Source organism: Phoxinus phoxinus (assembly GCF_949152265.1).
Source record: "Phoxinus phoxinus genome assembly, chromosome: 15".
NCBI lineage: Eukaryota > Metazoa > Chordata > Actinopteri > Cypriniformes > Leuciscidae > Phoxinus > Phoxinus phoxinus.
In genome coordinates, this window is record NC_136890.1 from 781,359 (window position 1) to 799,787 (window position 18,429).

At 51.2% G+C, this 18,429-nt stretch overlaps 1 protein-coding gene across 1 annotated transcript in view; it reads left to right on the top strand.

Moving 5' to 3' along the window:
* The window catches only part of cacna2d3a (calcium channel, voltage-dependent, alpha 2/delta subunit 3a), a 167,047-nt gene that overhangs the window by 77,017 nt on the left and 71,601 nt on the right, over positions 1–18,429 (top strand). The window contains exons 8-11 of the mRNA XM_079638159.1: positions 4,744–4,894; positions 14,094–14,168; positions 15,132–15,221; positions 15,414–15,527. Of these exons, the coding sequence (XP_079494285.1) occupies positions 4,744–4,894; positions 14,094–14,168; positions 15,132–15,221; positions 15,414–15,527 (430 nt within the window). The remainder of the gene's footprint in view (positions 1–4,743; positions 4,895–14,093; positions 14,169–15,131; positions 15,222–15,413; positions 15,528–18,429) is intronic.

Here is an 18,429-nt window from a genome sequence, read left to right on the forward strand (position 1 = left end):
AGGGGAAGAGGAAATATGGTCCATCCCACACTCCGGAGGCAGCGTCGAGAGGAAGGAGAGTTCGCCGCCGGGTTATCCCGAGGGATTCAATGTTTACTTCAGGATGTCAGAGGCTCAGTTTGATGATTTGCTAGCGATACTGGAGCCATCATTTCCGTGGACCAATTGATCCTGAACAGTTCTGGATTTTGAGGTCCGCTTGTACGGTGGCTGTGAATGGTCAAAACGCCTCTCAAAATGTTTGCTTACGAATGCGAAAAACACAGAAAATTGAACCCGATCCGAATAATTTTATGACGGACGAAGGTTTTGGAGGCAGTGTGCAAGACCCTTAGGCCAGGCAACAGACAAGTGACCAATCCTGAGTGGCGAAGTAACTACACACTCTACCAGTTAGCCAACCGTGCGGCGATTCCCGGCCGAGAACAGTCCGCAATCGAGCCGAGCCGGACCAGCCTGTGACTATACATAACTGGAACCATTGCTTACTGTTCGTGGACCCACTGCCCAACGGTGGAACAGCTGCTAACGTGTCAATTCATGGTTTTTTTTACATTTAACGAAATTTTTACCGAGTTTCCATTACCCTTCAAATTGCGCAAATTTAAAAATTGTGAATTAAAAATACACTCAATGGAAACCACATATCGCACAAAGGCTTTCACGCTCATTAGGGTTTTTTCAGGGAATTTGAAAAAGGAATATTTCGCAAAATATTTATTTCCTCGCCATTAATGATTGATAACACACACACACACACACACACACACACACACGTCACGAGCGCGCGCTGCGAGGATCATAGCTGCACACACACACACACAGGTCACGAGCGCACGGTGCGAGGATCATACCTGCACACACACACACACAGGTCACGAGCGCACGGTGCGAGGATCATACCTGCACACACACACACAGGTCACGAGCGCACGGTGCGAGGATCATACCTGCACACACACACACACAGGTCACGAGCGCACGGTGCGAGGATCATACCTGCACACACACACACACACAGGTCACGAGCGCACGGTTCAGATGGGCGCACAACTTATGCGATAATCTCTAAATGTCGATATAAAACTATTGTGAAATGGCGGCGGTTCCATTAGCCGATGTTATGCGACTGAAACCATTTTTATTTTCTCTTGCAATAAGTTATTCCAACAATTATGGCGACGGACGTTAGTAGGTTTACGTATATCTGAGCCACTGCACTGGCCATTATTATTAACGGAAGGAGACGTGTGTGTGTGTGCAGGTATGATCCTCGCAGCGTGCGCTCGTGACCTGTGTGTGTGTGTGTGCAGGTATGATCCTCGCACTGTGCGCTCGTGACCTGTGTGTGTGTGTGTGCAGGTATGATCCTCGCAGCGTGCGCTCGTGACCTGTGTGTGTGTGTGCAGGTATGATCCTCGCAGCGCGCGCTCGTGACCTGTGTGTGTGTGTGTGCAGGTATGATCCTCGCAGCGCGCGCTCGTGACCTGTGTGTGTGTGTGCAGGTATGATCCTCGCAGCGTGCGCTCGTGACCTGTGTGTGTGTGTGCAGGTATGATCCTCGCACCGTGCGCTCGTGACCTGTGTGTGTGTGTGTGCAGGTATGATCCTCGCAGCGCGCGCTCGTGACCTGTGTGTGTGTGTGTGCAGGTATGATCCTCGCAGCGTGCGCTCGTGACCTGTGTGTGTGTGTGTGCAGGTATGATCCTCGCAGCGTGCGCTCGTGACCTGTGTGTGTGTGTGTGTGCAGGTATGATCCTCGCAGCGTGCGCTCGTGACCTGTGTGTGTGTGTGCAGGTATGATCCTCGCAGCGCGCGCTCGTGACCTGTGTGTGTGTGTGTGCAGGTATGATCCTCGCAGCGCGCGCTCGTGACCTGTGTGTGTGTGTGTGCAGGTATGATCCTCGCAGCGTGCGCTCGTGACCTGTGTGTGTGTGTGCAGGTATGATCCTCGCAGCGTGCGCTCGTGACCTGTGTGTGTGTGTGTGCAGGTATGATCCTCGCACTGTGCGCTCGTGACCTGTGTGTGTGTGTGTGCAGGTATGATCCTCGCAGCGTGCGCTCGTGACCTGTGTGTGTGTGCAGGTATGATCCTCGCAGCGCGCGCTCGTGACCTGTGTGTGTGTGTGTGCAGGTATGATCCTCGCAGCGCGCGCTCGTGACCTGTGTGTGTGTGTGCAGGTATGATCCTCGCACCGTGCGCTCGTGACCTGTGTGTGTGTGTGTGCAGGTATGATCCTCGCAGCGCGCGCTCGTGACCTGTGTGTGTGTGTGTGCAGGTATGATCCTCGCAGCGCGCGCTCGTGACCTGTGTGTGTGTGTGTGCAGGTATGATCCTCGCAGCGTGCGCTCGTGACCTGTGTGTGTGTGTGTGTGCAGGTATGATCCTCGCAGCGTGCGCTCGTGACCTGTGTGTGTGTGTGTGCAGGTATGATCCTCGCAGCGTGCGCTCGTGACCTGTGTGTGTGTGTGTGCAGGTATGATCCTCGCAGCGTGCGCTCGTGACCTGTGTGTGTGTGTGTGCAGGTATGATCCTCGCAGCGCGCGCTCGTGACCTGTGTGTGTGTGTGTGCAGGTATGATCCTCGCAGCGCGCGCTCGTGACCTGTGTGTGTGTGTGTGCAGGTATGATCCTCGCAGCGCGCGCTCGTGACCTGTGTGTGTGTGTGTGCAGGTATGATCTTCGCAGCGCGCGCTCGTGACCTGTGTGTGTGTGTGTGCAGGTATGATCCTCGCACTGTGCGCTCGTGACCTGTGTGTGTGTGTGTGCAGGTATGATCCTCGCAGCGCGCGCTCGTGACCTGTGTGTGTGTGTGTGCAGGTATGATCCTCGCACTGTGCGCTCGTGACCTGTGTGTGTGTGTGTGTGCAGGTATGATCCTCGCAGCGCGCGCTCGTGACCTGTGTGTGTGTGTGTGCAGGTATGATCCTCGCAGCGTGCGCTCGTGACCTGTGTGTGTGTGTGTGCAGGTATGATCCTCGCAGCGCGCGCTCGTGACCTGTGTGTGTGTGTGTGCAGGTATGATCCTCGCACTGTGCGCTCGTGACCTGTGTGTGTGTGTGTGCAGGTATGATCCTCGCAGCGTGCGCTCGTGACCTGTGTGTGTGTGTGTGCAGGTATGATCCTCGCAGCGCGCGCTCGTGACCTGTGTGTGTGTGTGTGCAGGTATGATCCTCGCACTGTGCGCTCGTGACCTGTGTGTGTGTGTGTGCAGGTATGATCCTCGCAGCGTGCGCTCGTGACCTGTGTGTGTGTGTGTGCAGGTATGATCCTCGCACTGTGCGCTCGTGACCTGTGTGTGTGTGTGTGCAGGTATGATCCTCGCAGCGCGCGCTCGTGACCTGTGTGTGTGTGTGTGCAGGTATGATCCTCGCACTGTGCGCTCGTGACCTGTGTGTGTGTGTGTGTGTGCAGGTATGATCCTCGCAGCGTGCGCTCGTGACCTGTGTGTGTGTGTGTGCAGGTATGATCCTCGCAGCGCGCGCTCGTGACCTGTGTGTGTGTGTGTGCAGGTATGATCCTCGCAGCGTGCGCTCGTGACCTGTGTGTGTGTGTGTGCAGGTATGATCCTCGCAGCGTGCGCTCGTGACCTGTGTGTGTGTGTGTGCAGGTATGATCCTCGCAGCGTGCGCTCGTGACCTGTGTGTGTGTGTGTGCAGGTATGATCCTCGCACTGTGCGCTCGTGACCTGTGTGTGTGTGTGTGCAGGTATGATCCTCGCAGCGTGCGCTCGTGACCTGTGTGTGTGTGTGTGCAGGTATGATCCTCGCAGCGCGCGCTCGTGACCTGTGTGTGTGTGTGTGCAGGTATGATCCTCGCAGCGTGCGCTCGTGACCTGTGTGTGTGTGTGTGCAGGTATGATCCTCGCAGCGCGCGCTCGTGACCTGTGTGTGTGTGTGTGCAGGTATGATCCTCGCAGCGTGCGCTCGTGACCTGTGTGTGTGTGTGTGCAGGTATGATCCTCGCAGCGTGCGCTCGTGACCTGTGTGTGTGTGTGTGCAGGTATGATCCTCGCACTGTGCGCTCGTGACCTGTGTGTGTGTGTGTGTGCAGGTATGATCCTCGCACTGTGCGCTCGTGACCTGTGTGTGTGTGTGTGCAGGTATGATCCTCGCAGCGTGCGCTCGTGACCTGTGTGTGTGTGTGTGCAGGTATGATCCTCGCAGCGCGCGCTCGTGACCTGTGTGTGTGTGTGCAGGTATGATCCTCGCAGCGTGCGCTCGTGACCTGTGTGTGTGTGTGTGCAGGTATGATCCTCGCAGCGTGCGCTCGTGACCTGTGTGTGTGTGTGTGCAGGTATGATCCTCGCAGCGCGCGCTCGTGACCTGTGTGTGTGTGTGTGCAGGTATGATCCTCGCAGCGCGCGCTCGTGACCTGTGTGTGTGTGTGCAGGTATGATCCTCGCACCGTGCGCTCGTGACCTGTGTGTGTGTGTGTGCAGGTATGATCCTCGCAGCGCGCGCTCGTGACCTGTGTGTGTGTGTGTGCAGGTATGATCCTCGCAGCGCGCGCTCGTGACCTGTGTGTGTGTGTGTGCAGGTATGATCCTCGCAGCGTGCGCTCGTGACCTGTGTGTGTGTGTGTGCAGGTATGATCCTCGCAGCGTGCGCTCGTGACCTGTGTGTGTGTGTGTGCAGGTATGATCCTCGCACTGTGCGCTCGTGACCTGTGTGTGTGTGTGTGTGCAGGTATGATCCTCGCAGCGCGCGCTCGTGACCTGTGTGTGTGTGTGTGTGTGTGCAGGTATATCCAGGCGGCGACGTCTCCCAAAGATGTGGTGATCCTGGTGGATGTGAGCGGCAGCATGAAGGGTCTCCGGCTGACCATCGCCAGGCACACCGTCTCCTCCATCCTGGACACACTCGGGGACGATGACTTCTTCAACATTATTGCTGTGAGTGTAGATCAATATCACATATCACAGTAGTTGCATTTTATCACGATATCAGCATTAACCTTCCCTCGGGTCATTTTGACCTGGACATTTTTTTAAATTGAGTGTTCATCAGAGGGTCCAAGACCCCAGGACTTTTATCGCACTTGAACCACAAATACACACAAAAAGATTGAATGGATTCGAGGAGTTTTAAATAGTACCAAATCCTTCTCTCGCGGATCAAGTTCAGCCCCTCAGGAATGAAGGGAACGTGAGGAATGCTTCAGTTCACATAGAAAAACCTGAAAATGTCTACATGTGTATGTGAATGCGTACTGAAGAGAACTGACTTCGCCCATCTAGAGTCATGAAATATCATGTTATATTATTATTATGTTATTATAGTTATTTTGGGCCCTATTTTAACGATCTAAAATGCAAGTGTCAAAGTGCAAAGCGCAAGTAACTTTGTGGGCGGATCCCGGTGCTGTTGCTATTTTCCCGGCGGGATAAATGCCTCTTGCGCCTGGCGCAAATCTAAAATGTGTGTGTCTGAAGTCGCTTCATTACTCATAGGTGTGGTTTGGGCGTAACGTGAAATAAACCAATCAGAGCGTCCTCTCACATTCCCTTTAAGAGCCGGCGCGCTTGTTCCACGGCGGATTGCTATTATAACGGCGGATTGCTATTATAACGGCGGATCGCTATTATAACGGCGGATTGCTATTATAACGGCGGATCGCTATTATAACGGCGGATCGCTATTATAACGGCGGATCGCTATTATAACGGCGGATCGCTATTATAACGGCGGATTGCTATTATAACGGAGGATCGCTATTATAACGGCGGATCGCTATTATAACGGCGGATCGCTATTATAACGGCGGATCGCTATTATAACGGCGGATCGATATTATAACGGCGGATCGCTATTATAACGGCGGATCGCTATTATAACGGCGGATCGCTATTATAACGGCGGATCGCTATTATAACGGCGGATCGCTATTATAACGGAGGATCGCTATTATAACGGCGGATCGATATTATAACGGCGGATCGCTATTATAACGGCGGATTGCTATTATAACGGAGGATCGCTATTATAACGGCGGATCGATATTATAACGGCGGATCGCTATTATAACGGCGGATCGCTATTATAACGGCGGATCGCTATTATAACGGCGGATTGCTATTATAACGGCGGATCGCTATTATAACGGCGGATCGCTATTATAACGGCGGATCGCTATTATAACGGCGGATCGCTATTATAACGGCGGATTGCTATTATAACGGCGGATCGCTATTATAACGGCGGATCGCTATTATAACGGCGGATTGCTATTATAACGGCGGATCGCTATTATAACGGCGGGTTTGCCGGCGCACGCCAGGAGCGGTTCACAGCCGAGGAGACCGACGTTCTCGTCAGGGCCGTAAAACACAGAGAAGTGACATTGGGGATGATGGAGAAACACACACACATTAGCTTCGGTTAAACAGGCGTATAATTTGGGTAAATGTGTAATCTAGATTTAAAAAAAAAAATCTAGATAGAACTTTTTCACATCTTCACGGACACATCAATGATTCTCTTACGAGAGATACTCTCGTACTGCGATGTCGTAGCAACGCATTGGGGAAAATCCTTTTCCACGAGAATACTGAAGCAAAAATTATCCTTAATTTTGTATCTATGTAAAACGCTTTGCCACAGCATACAGACCTAGGCGAGACAGCTCGCGCGCCTATTGGCTGCTGTGCGGCAAATGCTTAAGCCAATCGAGCGAGCCCTAGAGTGACGTCACACCCAATGAGGGCACTTCGCGCCCTCCTGCGTCACGTCCCGCCGAAACGGGCGTGGCTTAGGACTATATATTTCGCTCACAGGCTTATGAACTCTGATTTTTAATCCTTCAGCGAAGACACCTCATCGCTGATCCGAGTTGGAAGCTGCGCCGTCGAGAGAGCACATCAGCGGGAGAGACGTGAAGCTCCTGGCACCGCCGCCTTCTTCGTCTTCCAGCTGCGCGTTCCGGTGCTTATATCCTTTCACTTGCAAACTAAACTGTATTTGTGTGTGTGTGAGTTCGCCGGCGCGACTCACACTTTGTATCTAAAAGAGCAGCGTCTTTTTCAAGATGCCTGCCTGCATACCGCCCGCTGCAGTGCCGCGCCGTAAAAAGCGCCGTGCTCAGCGGATCCTGGAACCTCCCTCCACCACGAGGAGCTCGCCGCTGCTGCCGCCAGCTTCTCCGCCCGCTTCGCTGGACTCTCTGACTGACGGACAAAGGCCGCTGTATGCCGCCGCGTCAGTCATGGACGAGGAAGGTGAAGCCGCGTCTGTGGAGGACGACTGCTGTTCTCTCCTCGCTTCGGGTAGCGAGGGATGGGCGAGCTCCGAGGATCTCCCCTCCCCCGCCGCTCGCGAGCGTCGAAGAAGAAAGGCCAGCATCGCTCACGCAGGCCGTCGCGAAGCCTCGGCCTCGAGTGATCGGCGCCCGTGGAGCCTGCGCTTACTGGCTGGATGGCTGCTTTCTGCAGGAGGATGTACGTTACCGTCTTCACGACTCGCGCTTCTCTTCCTGAGTTTACGAAGAAGTAGCAGAGTCCGGGAAAGCCCCATTTCGACCAGGTTGCGTGCTGCTGCTTCAGTTTTGAGCAGTCGCCACACATCCCTAGCCAGCCTAGAAAAGCGACGGTGTTCAAATCCCGCTGCGGACGGATTTTCACCAAAACTTTTCGCTCGCACGGTCCCAACACACGCGACCGTGCCAGTGTATTCTGCAGTCACCAAACCGGCATCAAGGCCCGTTTGCCTGCACACAAACGCCGTTTTCACGACGTCCCAGGTAAATCTAAAAATGTATTTTCTGGTGTCCCGGCCACGGCCGATGGTGTTTTGTGTGTAACTGTAATGCCCACGACTCAGTGCTCATTCGTACACACAAGCACAGCCCTACACAATACAGGGCTTGCACACATAAATCGACTCATGTCGATTGTGCATCACATGTAAGTTAGTGAACGTGCCCGCTTTTCAGTGCCCACAATCACTACACACTGCATGTCCCACGGTTTCTGTAAAAACGAAACAAATACACGGTCAGTCAGTTCTGATAGACAGTACTCTCCGATGGTGTTACGTGTGTGACTGTAATGCCCACTACTCAGTGCCCATTCGTACACACAAGCACAGCCCTACGCAATACAGGGCTTGCGCACTTAATATTGACCCATGTCGATTGTGCATCATATGTAGTGAGCGTGCCCGCTTTCAGTGCCCACAATCACTACAGGCTACATGTCACACGGTTTCTGTAAAACAAAAACCGATGCACGGTCAGTCAGTTCTAATTGACAGTACTACCAGTGCTATAAATGTACCCGCGTTCACGCACCTACATTTATTCACAGACATGCCGAGCCCTACGGGACTTGCCCCGCGCGCTCCCTCTGCCCGCTCGATGAAGCGCGCCCCCGCATCAAACGGGGCAATGGCGTCCATGTTACAGCACACGGCTCTCGTGTCGCCGCCATTTCGCGACAGGGCCCGGTTTTTCAACCCGTGCACAAGCATTACAGTTCCAGTGGAACTCGTCCAGCCCTCCCCCTCCCGGATAACCACCGTAGAGGGGTCGAGCGCGGACATTCTGCCTGCTGTCATCGTCGCGGTCCCCGCCTCAGATGTTACGAGCATGGCGCTTAAACGAAACCTGCGTGCAGGCGCTCCGCTCCGGCGAGCGATGCTATAAAGGTGGTAAACGTTGCGAGCGAGACATTTCTGTCGCAGCTCACGAAAGCCGCTGTATCGCGAGTCGATCAGAGCACGCTTTTCACTCAGCCCCTAGCTACACGTGCAGATGCATGGGAAAAGCTTCCCGGGGTTTCAAAATGGGTGATAAACATCATAAAAGAAGGCTATTCGCTACAGTTTCGCAGACGCCCTCGCCGCCACACGGCGCGCGTCAAGACTTCGGTAGATTCGAATGTAGCACATCTACTTCGAGCCGAAATTCAGAAACTTCTGAGAAAAAGGGCTATCGAACCTTTATCTCAGAGCGAAGGGGGGCTTTACAGCAGATACTTCCTGGTACCCAAGAAAGACGGGGTTCTCAGGCCCATACTAGATCTGAGGCAACTGAACAGAGCGCTTGTGAAACGCCAGTTCAGAATGCTAACTACCAGAAAAATCCTCGCGCACGTTCGCCAAGGAGACTGGTTCGTGTCAGTAGATCTAAAGGACGCGTATTTTCAAATACAGATTGCGTCACGTCACAGGCGATTTTTGAGATTCGCCTTCGAGGTCCAGGCATACCAGTACATAGTCCTGCCCAGTGTTGGGGGTAACGAGTTACAAAATAACGGATTACAGTAACGATATTACTTTTTTGGGTAACGAAGTAAAGTAACGCATTACACTAAAAATATCAGTAACTATACTACTTTACTAGACTATAGGAACGCGCTTTCCTGCGTTACCCAAGCCGTGTTTGCATGTGTGTAAAGCTCTGATCTGTCGAAGTGGTGCGTGCACGCCTGTGTGTGTGTGCTTGCCTGAGCACCGTTGCCATAGAGATCGATTTGAGTGACGTAGCTGCTGGTGCGAAGGACAGAGAGGAATGGAGATGGAGACGGAGACGCGAGTTTCGGCCAGTGGCGATATTCACATTACTTTCAGTTTTTTGCCCGAAAGGACAAAAATATTTGCCAGAAATTCACTCTATGCCCTGGCAGGCAAGTACTGGCCATCGGGACTACCGGGAGATTCACGGCTTTTTGGGCCGATCCGATGCATCTAAAACTTTTTTGTTCGTTTGTCTTAACGGCTCATAAAACTCGTACATCGGCGGCCCATTCGTTTTGTTTTGCTTAATTGGCGGCGCTGGGTAAGTGCCGGTGTAATGCATTGGTTAAAAAAAGTCAGCGTTAGTTTTTTTTCTGACAGACCGGCCCATGAAACACGTAGATTGGCCCATTGGTTATTTTCTTGATTGACACTGGATTGGCCCAATCACATCTTTAAACGCCTCCCCATTTGGGCTTTGAGCGAGCGTGCAGTGTCAGTGTATCTGTCAAAATCTCTTATATACGGTCTATGGTCAAAATACAGATGGAGAAGAAAGTTTCAGTTTTGCAGTTTCCGTCAAAATAAAATATAATGTTTATCTCTGTCCAGCCCTGATCATGTGTCTACCACCACGGACATAATCCTGTTGTTTGTAGATTTTACAGTGAGGCATATTTCTTTGTGCAGAGAGGGATATTGTTATTTTATATGGTTTTACATGCCATTTTTATAGGCTACATTTATAAACTCTATGCGGACATGCAGGCTAAGTGATGATAGGGCTATGTTTGTCCATGTATCTACACGGTAAATTAAGAAACGGGAAAGTAAAGTAATAAGTAGTGAAGTTACTTTTCAAATGCAGTAACTAGTAAAGTAATCTCATTACAATTTACAGAAGTAACTAGTAACTAGTAACTAGTTACTTTTTTTGAGTAACTACCCCAACACTGGTCCTGCCGTTCGGCTTGTCTCTAGCACCCCGTACATTTACGAAGTGCATGGACGCAGCACTCGCTCCCCTCAAACTGCAGGGTGTTCGAGTGCTGAACTATTTGGACGATTGGCTCATTCTAGCCCAATCTCATTCAGAGATAGTGGCGCACAGGGCCCTGCTGCTGAGTCACCTCGAGAATCTCGGTCTCACAGTAAACTGGGAAAAGAGTTCGCTATCCCCCAGTCAGAATATTTATTTTCTGGGACTGGAACTGAACTCGCTGTCGATGACAGCGCAGCTGTCACAACAGCGCGCGCTGCGCATCCAGCGCACAGTCAGCTCATTTCGCTGCGGCGCTGTTCTCCCTCTAAAGAGCTTTCAGAAAATGCAAGGTCTGATGGCCTCAGCATCATCAGCACTCCAGCTGGGTCTGCTGCGCATGCGCCCGCTGCAGATATGGCTCAATGGGAGGGTGCCCTGCAAAGCATGGGCCACCGGTCGGCTTCGCCTCAAGGTCAATCAAGCTTGAGTTGCAGCTTTGAAACCATGGAGGTCAAAAGACTGGTACCTGTCAGGTGTAAGCCTAGGGACTTCCTCGAGTCGGCCGACTCGGGCGGCCTCAGGTCCCTGTCGTTATACAGGCTGACCAAACGCCTTCTGATATGGGTGCGCTGCAACCTCCTTTCACTAAGGGCGGCGCACGTGCCGGGGCACCTGAATGTTGGACCGGATGTACTGTCCAGGAACCGCGTTCCGGCGGGAGAATGGTCGTTACACCCACACACAGTACAACTGTTGTGGAGGAAATTCGGCAGAGCGGAAGTAGACCTCTTTGCGTCTCCAGAGAACGCTCACTGTCTAGAATTTTTCTCGAAAAGCAAGGACGCGCTGGCTCATCAGTGGCCACGCCGTCCCCTATATGCTTTTCCCCCTGTCTCCCTCCTGACCCAGGTGGTGGAGAGGATCAGGGAGGAAGGATGCTCAGTGCTGCTGATAGCACCGCTCTGGTCGAATCAACTATGGTTCCCAGCTGTGATGCAGTTAGCCAGCACCGCCCCGTGGCCAGTGCCTCTGAGGAGGGATCTCCTCTCTCAAGCAAATGATTCGATTTGGCATCCTCACCCGGAGCTATGGTCCCTTCATGTGTGGGCCATCAACGGGTATCCGCTGACCTCCCTCAGGGAGTGTTAAACACGATCACACAGGCTAGAGCTCCGTCTACACGACGGCTCTATGCGTCTAAATGGTCAGTTTATTCTGGCTGGTGCACGTCTCGCGGCGTGTCACCCCCAGACTGCGGAGTAACAGAGGTTTTGTCCTTCTTACAAGAGATGTTGGATAGCGGGAGATCCCCTTCCACACTCAAGGTATATGTGGCGGCTATAGCGGCTTTTTCTGAAACCGCACACGGCCAGTCCATAGGAAGGAACGATTTAGTCATTCGGTTCCTTAAAGGAGCTAGGAGACTTAATCCACCCAGACCTCCCACAGTTCCCATTTGGGACCTTTCCACGGTGCTGGACGCCATGAAGGGTCCTCCTTTTGAGCCTCTTCAGGAGATTGATATGAAACATTTGTCGCTCAAGACAGTGTTTCTCCTGGCTCTCGCTTCAGTGAAGCGCGTTGGGGACTTACACGCGCTCTCGGTGAGCGCGTCGTGCATGGAATTTGGGCCTAATGACTCCAGAGTCGTGCTTAAACCTAAGCATGGTTACGTTCCAAAATCCCTAAACACACCGTTTAGGGCGCAGGTTATTTCCCTGTCTGCCCTTCCGGTCATCGGGGATAATATGGACGGAAATTTAATCTGCCCAGTGAGGGCATTGAGAGCTTACGTGTCGCGCTCGTCTGCTTTCAGACAGACAGAGCAGCTTTTCGTTTCGTTCAGTGGGTGTCTCAAGGGACTGGCCACTTCGAAACAGAGCCTATCCAGATGGATAGTGGACGCTATAGCTCTAGCGTACGCATCCAAAGGCATTCAGTGCCCTTTGGGTGTTAGAGCGCACTCCACAAGAAGTATGGCTTCTTCGTGGGCTTGGTCGAGTGGGATTGCCTTACAGGATATTTGTATGGCGGCAGGCTGGGCCTCACCGTCTACATTTATCAGGTTTTATTACCTCGAGGTACCCGCCTTACAGGCCAAGATATTATCGGTTTAAATAACCGTATTTGTTAGACTGACATTTCAGTCATCAGTTATGGCATTATTATGCTGAACTGCTAAGCGCAGTTAATTCTGTACTGATCTGCTAAGCGCAGTCTATTCTGTACTGATCTGCTAAGCGCAGTCTATTCTGTACTGATCTGCTAAGCGCAGTCATCTATATACTGATCTGCTAAGGCAGTCATTTTGCGAGAGATGGTGGTTAGAACCCACCTCTTTCAGGATTCTCTGTGAGTCCTACAGGTGATTATGTACTATATGAACCCCAGCTCAGTGCTCTGGGTCTATGGTGTCGGATCACTGCACACACGACGTCTTACAGGGTGTTCCCCAATGCGTTGCTACGACAACGCAGTACGAGAGTATCTCTCGTAAGAGAACGTACTCGGTTACTAACGTAACCTCGGTTCTCTCTAGAGAGAGGAACGAGTACTGCGTTTCCTGCCGTGTATGCGCTCTGGTTGTTTCGCTTTAAAAATCAGAGTTCATAAGCCTGTGAGCGAAATATATAGCCCTAAGCCACGCCCGTTTCGGCGGGACGTGACGCAGGAGGGCGCGAAGTGCCCTCATTGGGTGTGACGTCACTCTAGGGCTCGCTCGATTGGCTTAAGCATTTGCCGCACAGCAGCCAATAGGCGCGCGAGCTGTCTCGCCTAGGTCTGTATGCTGTGGCAAAGCGTTTTACATAGATACAAAATTAAGGATAATTTTTGCTTCAGTATTCTCGTGGAAAAGGATTTTCCCCAATGCGTTGCTACGACAACGCAGTACTTGTTCCTCTCTCTAGAGAGAACCGAGGTTACGTTAGTAACCGAGTAAGTTTCCCTCGCGTGTTAATATTTTTCCTTGTAATAATGTATGATTTGCAAAAATGAAAACTGCTGCGTCTGTTTATATTAGAGAATCAAAGTGGATGCGCGTTAACACACTACATTATGGCCAAGCACGCGCCCTTAAAATACCATATCACTAACGCGTAATGCGCCACTGTCTTTAGACTGTTTTTTTCCTGGTCAGTGGCGCAATTGCTTTCTAAAACTGGAAAATAGCACCAGGGAACGTTTGCGCCGGAACACACTCCTCTTTTCACTGAACCGCCCCCGCGAGCGCAAGTTCATTCCCTAATTTACCGACGTGCGTCTGTGGAGGGAAAAGTCCGCTGTGCGCGGGTGCAGGATAGGAATGATACATGTGTCGTGTATTAAGTCAATTGCGCTGGGTGCAAGATAGGGCCCTTTGAATTTAAGTTGAAAGAATGTGAAGATGTGATATAAATTACTATTTATTTATTTATTTAATCTAGTAATTTTAATGTAAATAAAATTTAAAAAACAAACAAAAAATCATAAAAAAAATCATTAAAAATAGAAAAAATATTATCAAAATGAAACAAAATAAGAGAAAAAAAATTACGTATAATTTTAGGGCTTTGTTTCATTTTGACCCGCGAGGGAAGGATTTGTTATGAAACATGAGGAGGATGAGGGTGAAGTTAAAAGTGGAACATTACCCACAATGCATGTGTTTTGTGTGTCAGTACAACGAGGAGCTGCATTATGCGGAGCCGTGTCTGAATGGGACATTGGTTCAGGCTGACATTACCAACAAAAATGTAAGTGCATTTTCTGCTATACCTGTATATGAACCACAGATCAGTGTTTTTGGCCGGCTGGTTAGTGTCAGGTTTGGCAAAAGAGGAATCAGTGACGGGATAAACTCAAAATAGCTTTTCTGAAGCCCATGACTGGAAAGGCATAATGAACTCAGATTAAGTTTGCGGGCCTACAAGAACAGAAGAAGCAGGAGAGAGAGAGTCCCGGGTTAGAGGTCAGACTGATGACCCGAGAGCAGAGGGAAACACACACTCGATGCCGAGGAGCCAGAACCAGCTGGAGGACACACTGCTCACATGTTTAATGTTGACTTTGAGCCTATAAGCAGCACTTTGAATCTTGTCTGGATAAAATGGGCTTTTACAGTAGATGCAGGATATCCATAACATCAGTCTGGTCAAGTCAGCTTTATTCATACAGCGCTTCACAACACAGTGTTTAGAGCCGCTTTACAGAGATAACAGGGAAATACTGCAGCAGAGTGTGTTTCCAGAAGAGAATAGCGTCACAGTCCAGCTTCAGTAAGCTCAGTGATGCTTCATTTCTGTTGTAAAAAAAATATTAATTTAGTTAATTTATCTATATAGCCGCTCTGGAGAAAACAGTAATGTCATCGCCCAGCTCAGTTCAGTTCTCATATAATGCTGTCAGTGCAGGAGATCAATGATATTGTTGAATATTAAATGTCCCCATATTAAAATTCATATTGGAAAACCAGAGGATGAACTATTGTAATGTCTGTCCAGATGCTTTTCTAACCAATTATTATTTTTGAATGAATTTTAAATATTGTGGACCAAGTCTTATCTGACACAAGGTTTGCACCTTAAAACACCACACACACACACACACACACACACACACACACACACACACACACACACACACACACACACACACACTCCACATCGGGATTGTAGAGTTTCTAACGGTCAGGTTGTGTTTTGTATTTTTCTCCTCAGCATTTCCGTCAGCGTCTCGATAAGCTCTTCGCTAAAGGCATCGGCATGCTGGACCTGGCCCTGACTGAAGCCTTCGAACTGCTCAGTGATGTGAGCACACACACACACACACACACACACCTCGGTTACTAAGTATTTTCTTATATGTCGCTATAGTTACCGATTAGGTTCTTCACCTGTGTCTTGTTTAGTTCATCACTGGCCTGTGTATTTAAAGCCTCCTCAGCTAGCTTTTATTATTGACTATTAATCCTCATACTCATGATGTGTGTGTGTGTTCAGTTTAATCAGACAGGCCGAGGCAGTGTGTGCAGTCAGGCCATCATGTTAGTGACGGATGGAGCCGTGGAAACGTATGACGCTGTGTTTGCTACGTACAACTGGCCCGACAGAAAGGTAAGAGGAGTTTTTATAGGCCCAGTCTGCAAATGATCTTACTGACTGGAATGCTTTAAATGTAGGAACAGTCCTCAACTCACACTAAAGTTTTATGCAGACTGACAGATTTTATAAGACATTGTTCCCATTTCTCGTTCACCAGTATTTGCATATCACACATAATAATATTCAGTCTGGAAACTCTGCCCTCCACATACGGGTTAAGACTCTTACTCTCTTTAATCCATCTCTGGGTTTTGCGAACCTCTAGGTATTTAAAAAAACAATCTAACTCTAAATACATTTCCAAAGGTTAAAAATATGTCTTCATTAAGGCGTTTAGAGAGCTTCTGAGAGCACAGGTGAACACTGAAGAAAAGCCGGACTGTAGAGGTTATGCACTGACTCCTGCAGGAACACACTCCCTCAGCCGGACTGTAGAGGTTATGCACTGACTCCTGCAGGAACACACTCCCTCAGCCGGACTGTAGAGGTTATGCACTGACTCCTGCAGGAACACACTCCCTCAGCCGGACTGTAGAGGTTATGCACTGACTCCCGCAGGAACACACTCCCTCAGCCGGACTGTAGAGGTTATGCACTGACTCCCGCAGGAACACACTCCCTCAGCCGGACTGTAGAGGTTATGCACTGACTCCTGCAGGAACACACTCCCTCAGCCGGACTGTAGAGGTTATGCACTGACTCCTGCAGGAACACACTCCCTCAGCCGGACTGTAGAGGTTATGCACTGACTCCTGCAGGAACACACTCCCTCAGCCGGACTGTAGAGGTTATGCACTGACTCCTGCAGGAACACACTCCCTCAGCCGGACTGTAGAGGTTATGCACTGACTCCCGCAGGAACACACTCCCTCAGCCGGACTGTAGAGGTTATGCACTGACTCCTGCAGGAACACACTCCCTCAGCCGGACTGTAGAGGTTATGCACTGACTCCCGCAGGAACACACTCCCTCAGCCGGACTGTAGAGGTTATGCACTGACTCCCGCAGGAACACACTCCCTCAGCCGGACTGTAGAGGTTATGCACTGACTCCTGCAGGAACACACTCCCCCAGCCGGACTGTAGAGGTTATGCACTGACTCCTGCAGGAACACACTCCCTCAGCCGGACTGTAGAGGTTATGCACTGACTCCTGCAGGAACACACTCCCTCAGCCGGACTGTAGAAGTTATGCACTGACTCCTGCAGGAACACACTCCCTCAGCCGGACTGTAGAAGTTATGCACTGACTCCTGCAGGAACACACTCCCTCAGCCGGACTGTAGAAGTTATGCACTGACTCCTGCAGGAACACACTCCCTCAGCCGGACTGTAGAAGTTATGCACTGACTCCTGCAGGAACACACTCCCTCAGCCGGACTGTAGAGGTTATGCACTGACTCCCGCAGGAACACACTCCCTCAGCCGGACTGTAGAGGTTATGCACTGACTCCCGCAGGAACACACTCCCTCAGCCGGACTGTAGAGGTTATGCACTGACTCCTGCAGGAACACACTCCCTCAGCCGGACTGTAGAGGTTATGCACTGACTCCTGCAGGAACACACTCCCTCAGCCGGACTGTAGAGGTTATGCTCAGACTCCTGCAGGAACACACTCCCTCAGCCGGACTGTAGAGGTTATGCACTGACTCCTGCAGGAACACACTCCCTCAGCTGGACTGTAGAGGTTATGCACTGACTCCTGCAGGAACACACTCCCTCAGCCGGACTGTAGAGGTTATGCACTGACTCCCGCAGGAACACACTCCCTCAGCCGGACTGTAGAAGTTATGCACTGACTCCTGCAGGAACACACTCCCTCAGCCGGACTGTAGAGGTTATGCACTGACTCCTGCAGGAACACACTCCCTCAGCCGGACTGTAGAGGTTATGCACTGACTCCCGCAGGAACACACTCCCTCAGCCGGACTGTAGAGGTTATGCACTGACTCCTGCAGGAACACACTCCCTCAGCCGGACTGTAGAGGTTATGCACTGACTCCCGCAGGAACACACTCCCTCAGCCGGACTGTAGAGGTTATGCACTGACTCCTGCAGGAACACACTCCCTCAGCCGGACTGTAGAGGTTATGCACTGACTCCTGCAGGAACACACTCCCTCAGCCGGACTGTAGAAGTTATGCACTGACTCCTGCAGGAACACACTCCCTCAGCTGGACTGTAGAGGTTATGCACTGACTCCCGCAGGAACACACTCCCTCAGCCGGACTGTAGAGGTTATGCACTGACTCCCGCAGGAACACACTCCCTCAGCCGGACTGTAGAGGTTATGCACTGACTCCTGCAGGAACACACTCCCTCAGCCGGACTGTAGAGGTTATGCACTGACTCCTGCAGGAACACACTCCTTCAGCCGGACTGTAGAGGTTATGCACTGACTCCTGCAGGAACACACTCCCTCAGCCGGACTGTAGAGGTTATGCACTGACTCCTGCAGGAACACACTCCCTCAGCCGGACTGTAGAGGTTATGCACTGACTCCTGCAGGAACACACTCCCCCAGCCGGACTGTAGAGGTTATGCACTGACTCCTGCAGGAACACACTCCCCCAGCCGGACTGTAGAGGTTATGCACTGACTCCTGCAGGAACACACTCCCTCAGCCGGACTGTAGAGGTTATGCACTGACTCCTGCAGGAACACACTCCCCCAGCCGGACTGTAGAAGTTATGCACTGACTCCTGCAGGAACACACTCCCTCAGCCGGACTGTAGAGGTTATGCACTGACTCCTGCAGGAACACACTCCCTCAGCCGGACTGTAGAGGTTATGCACTGACTCCCGCAGGAACACACTCCCTCAGCCGGACTGTAGAGGTTATGCACTGACTCCTGCAGGAACACACTCCCTCAGCCGGACTGTAGAAGTTATGCACTGACTCCCGCAGGAACAC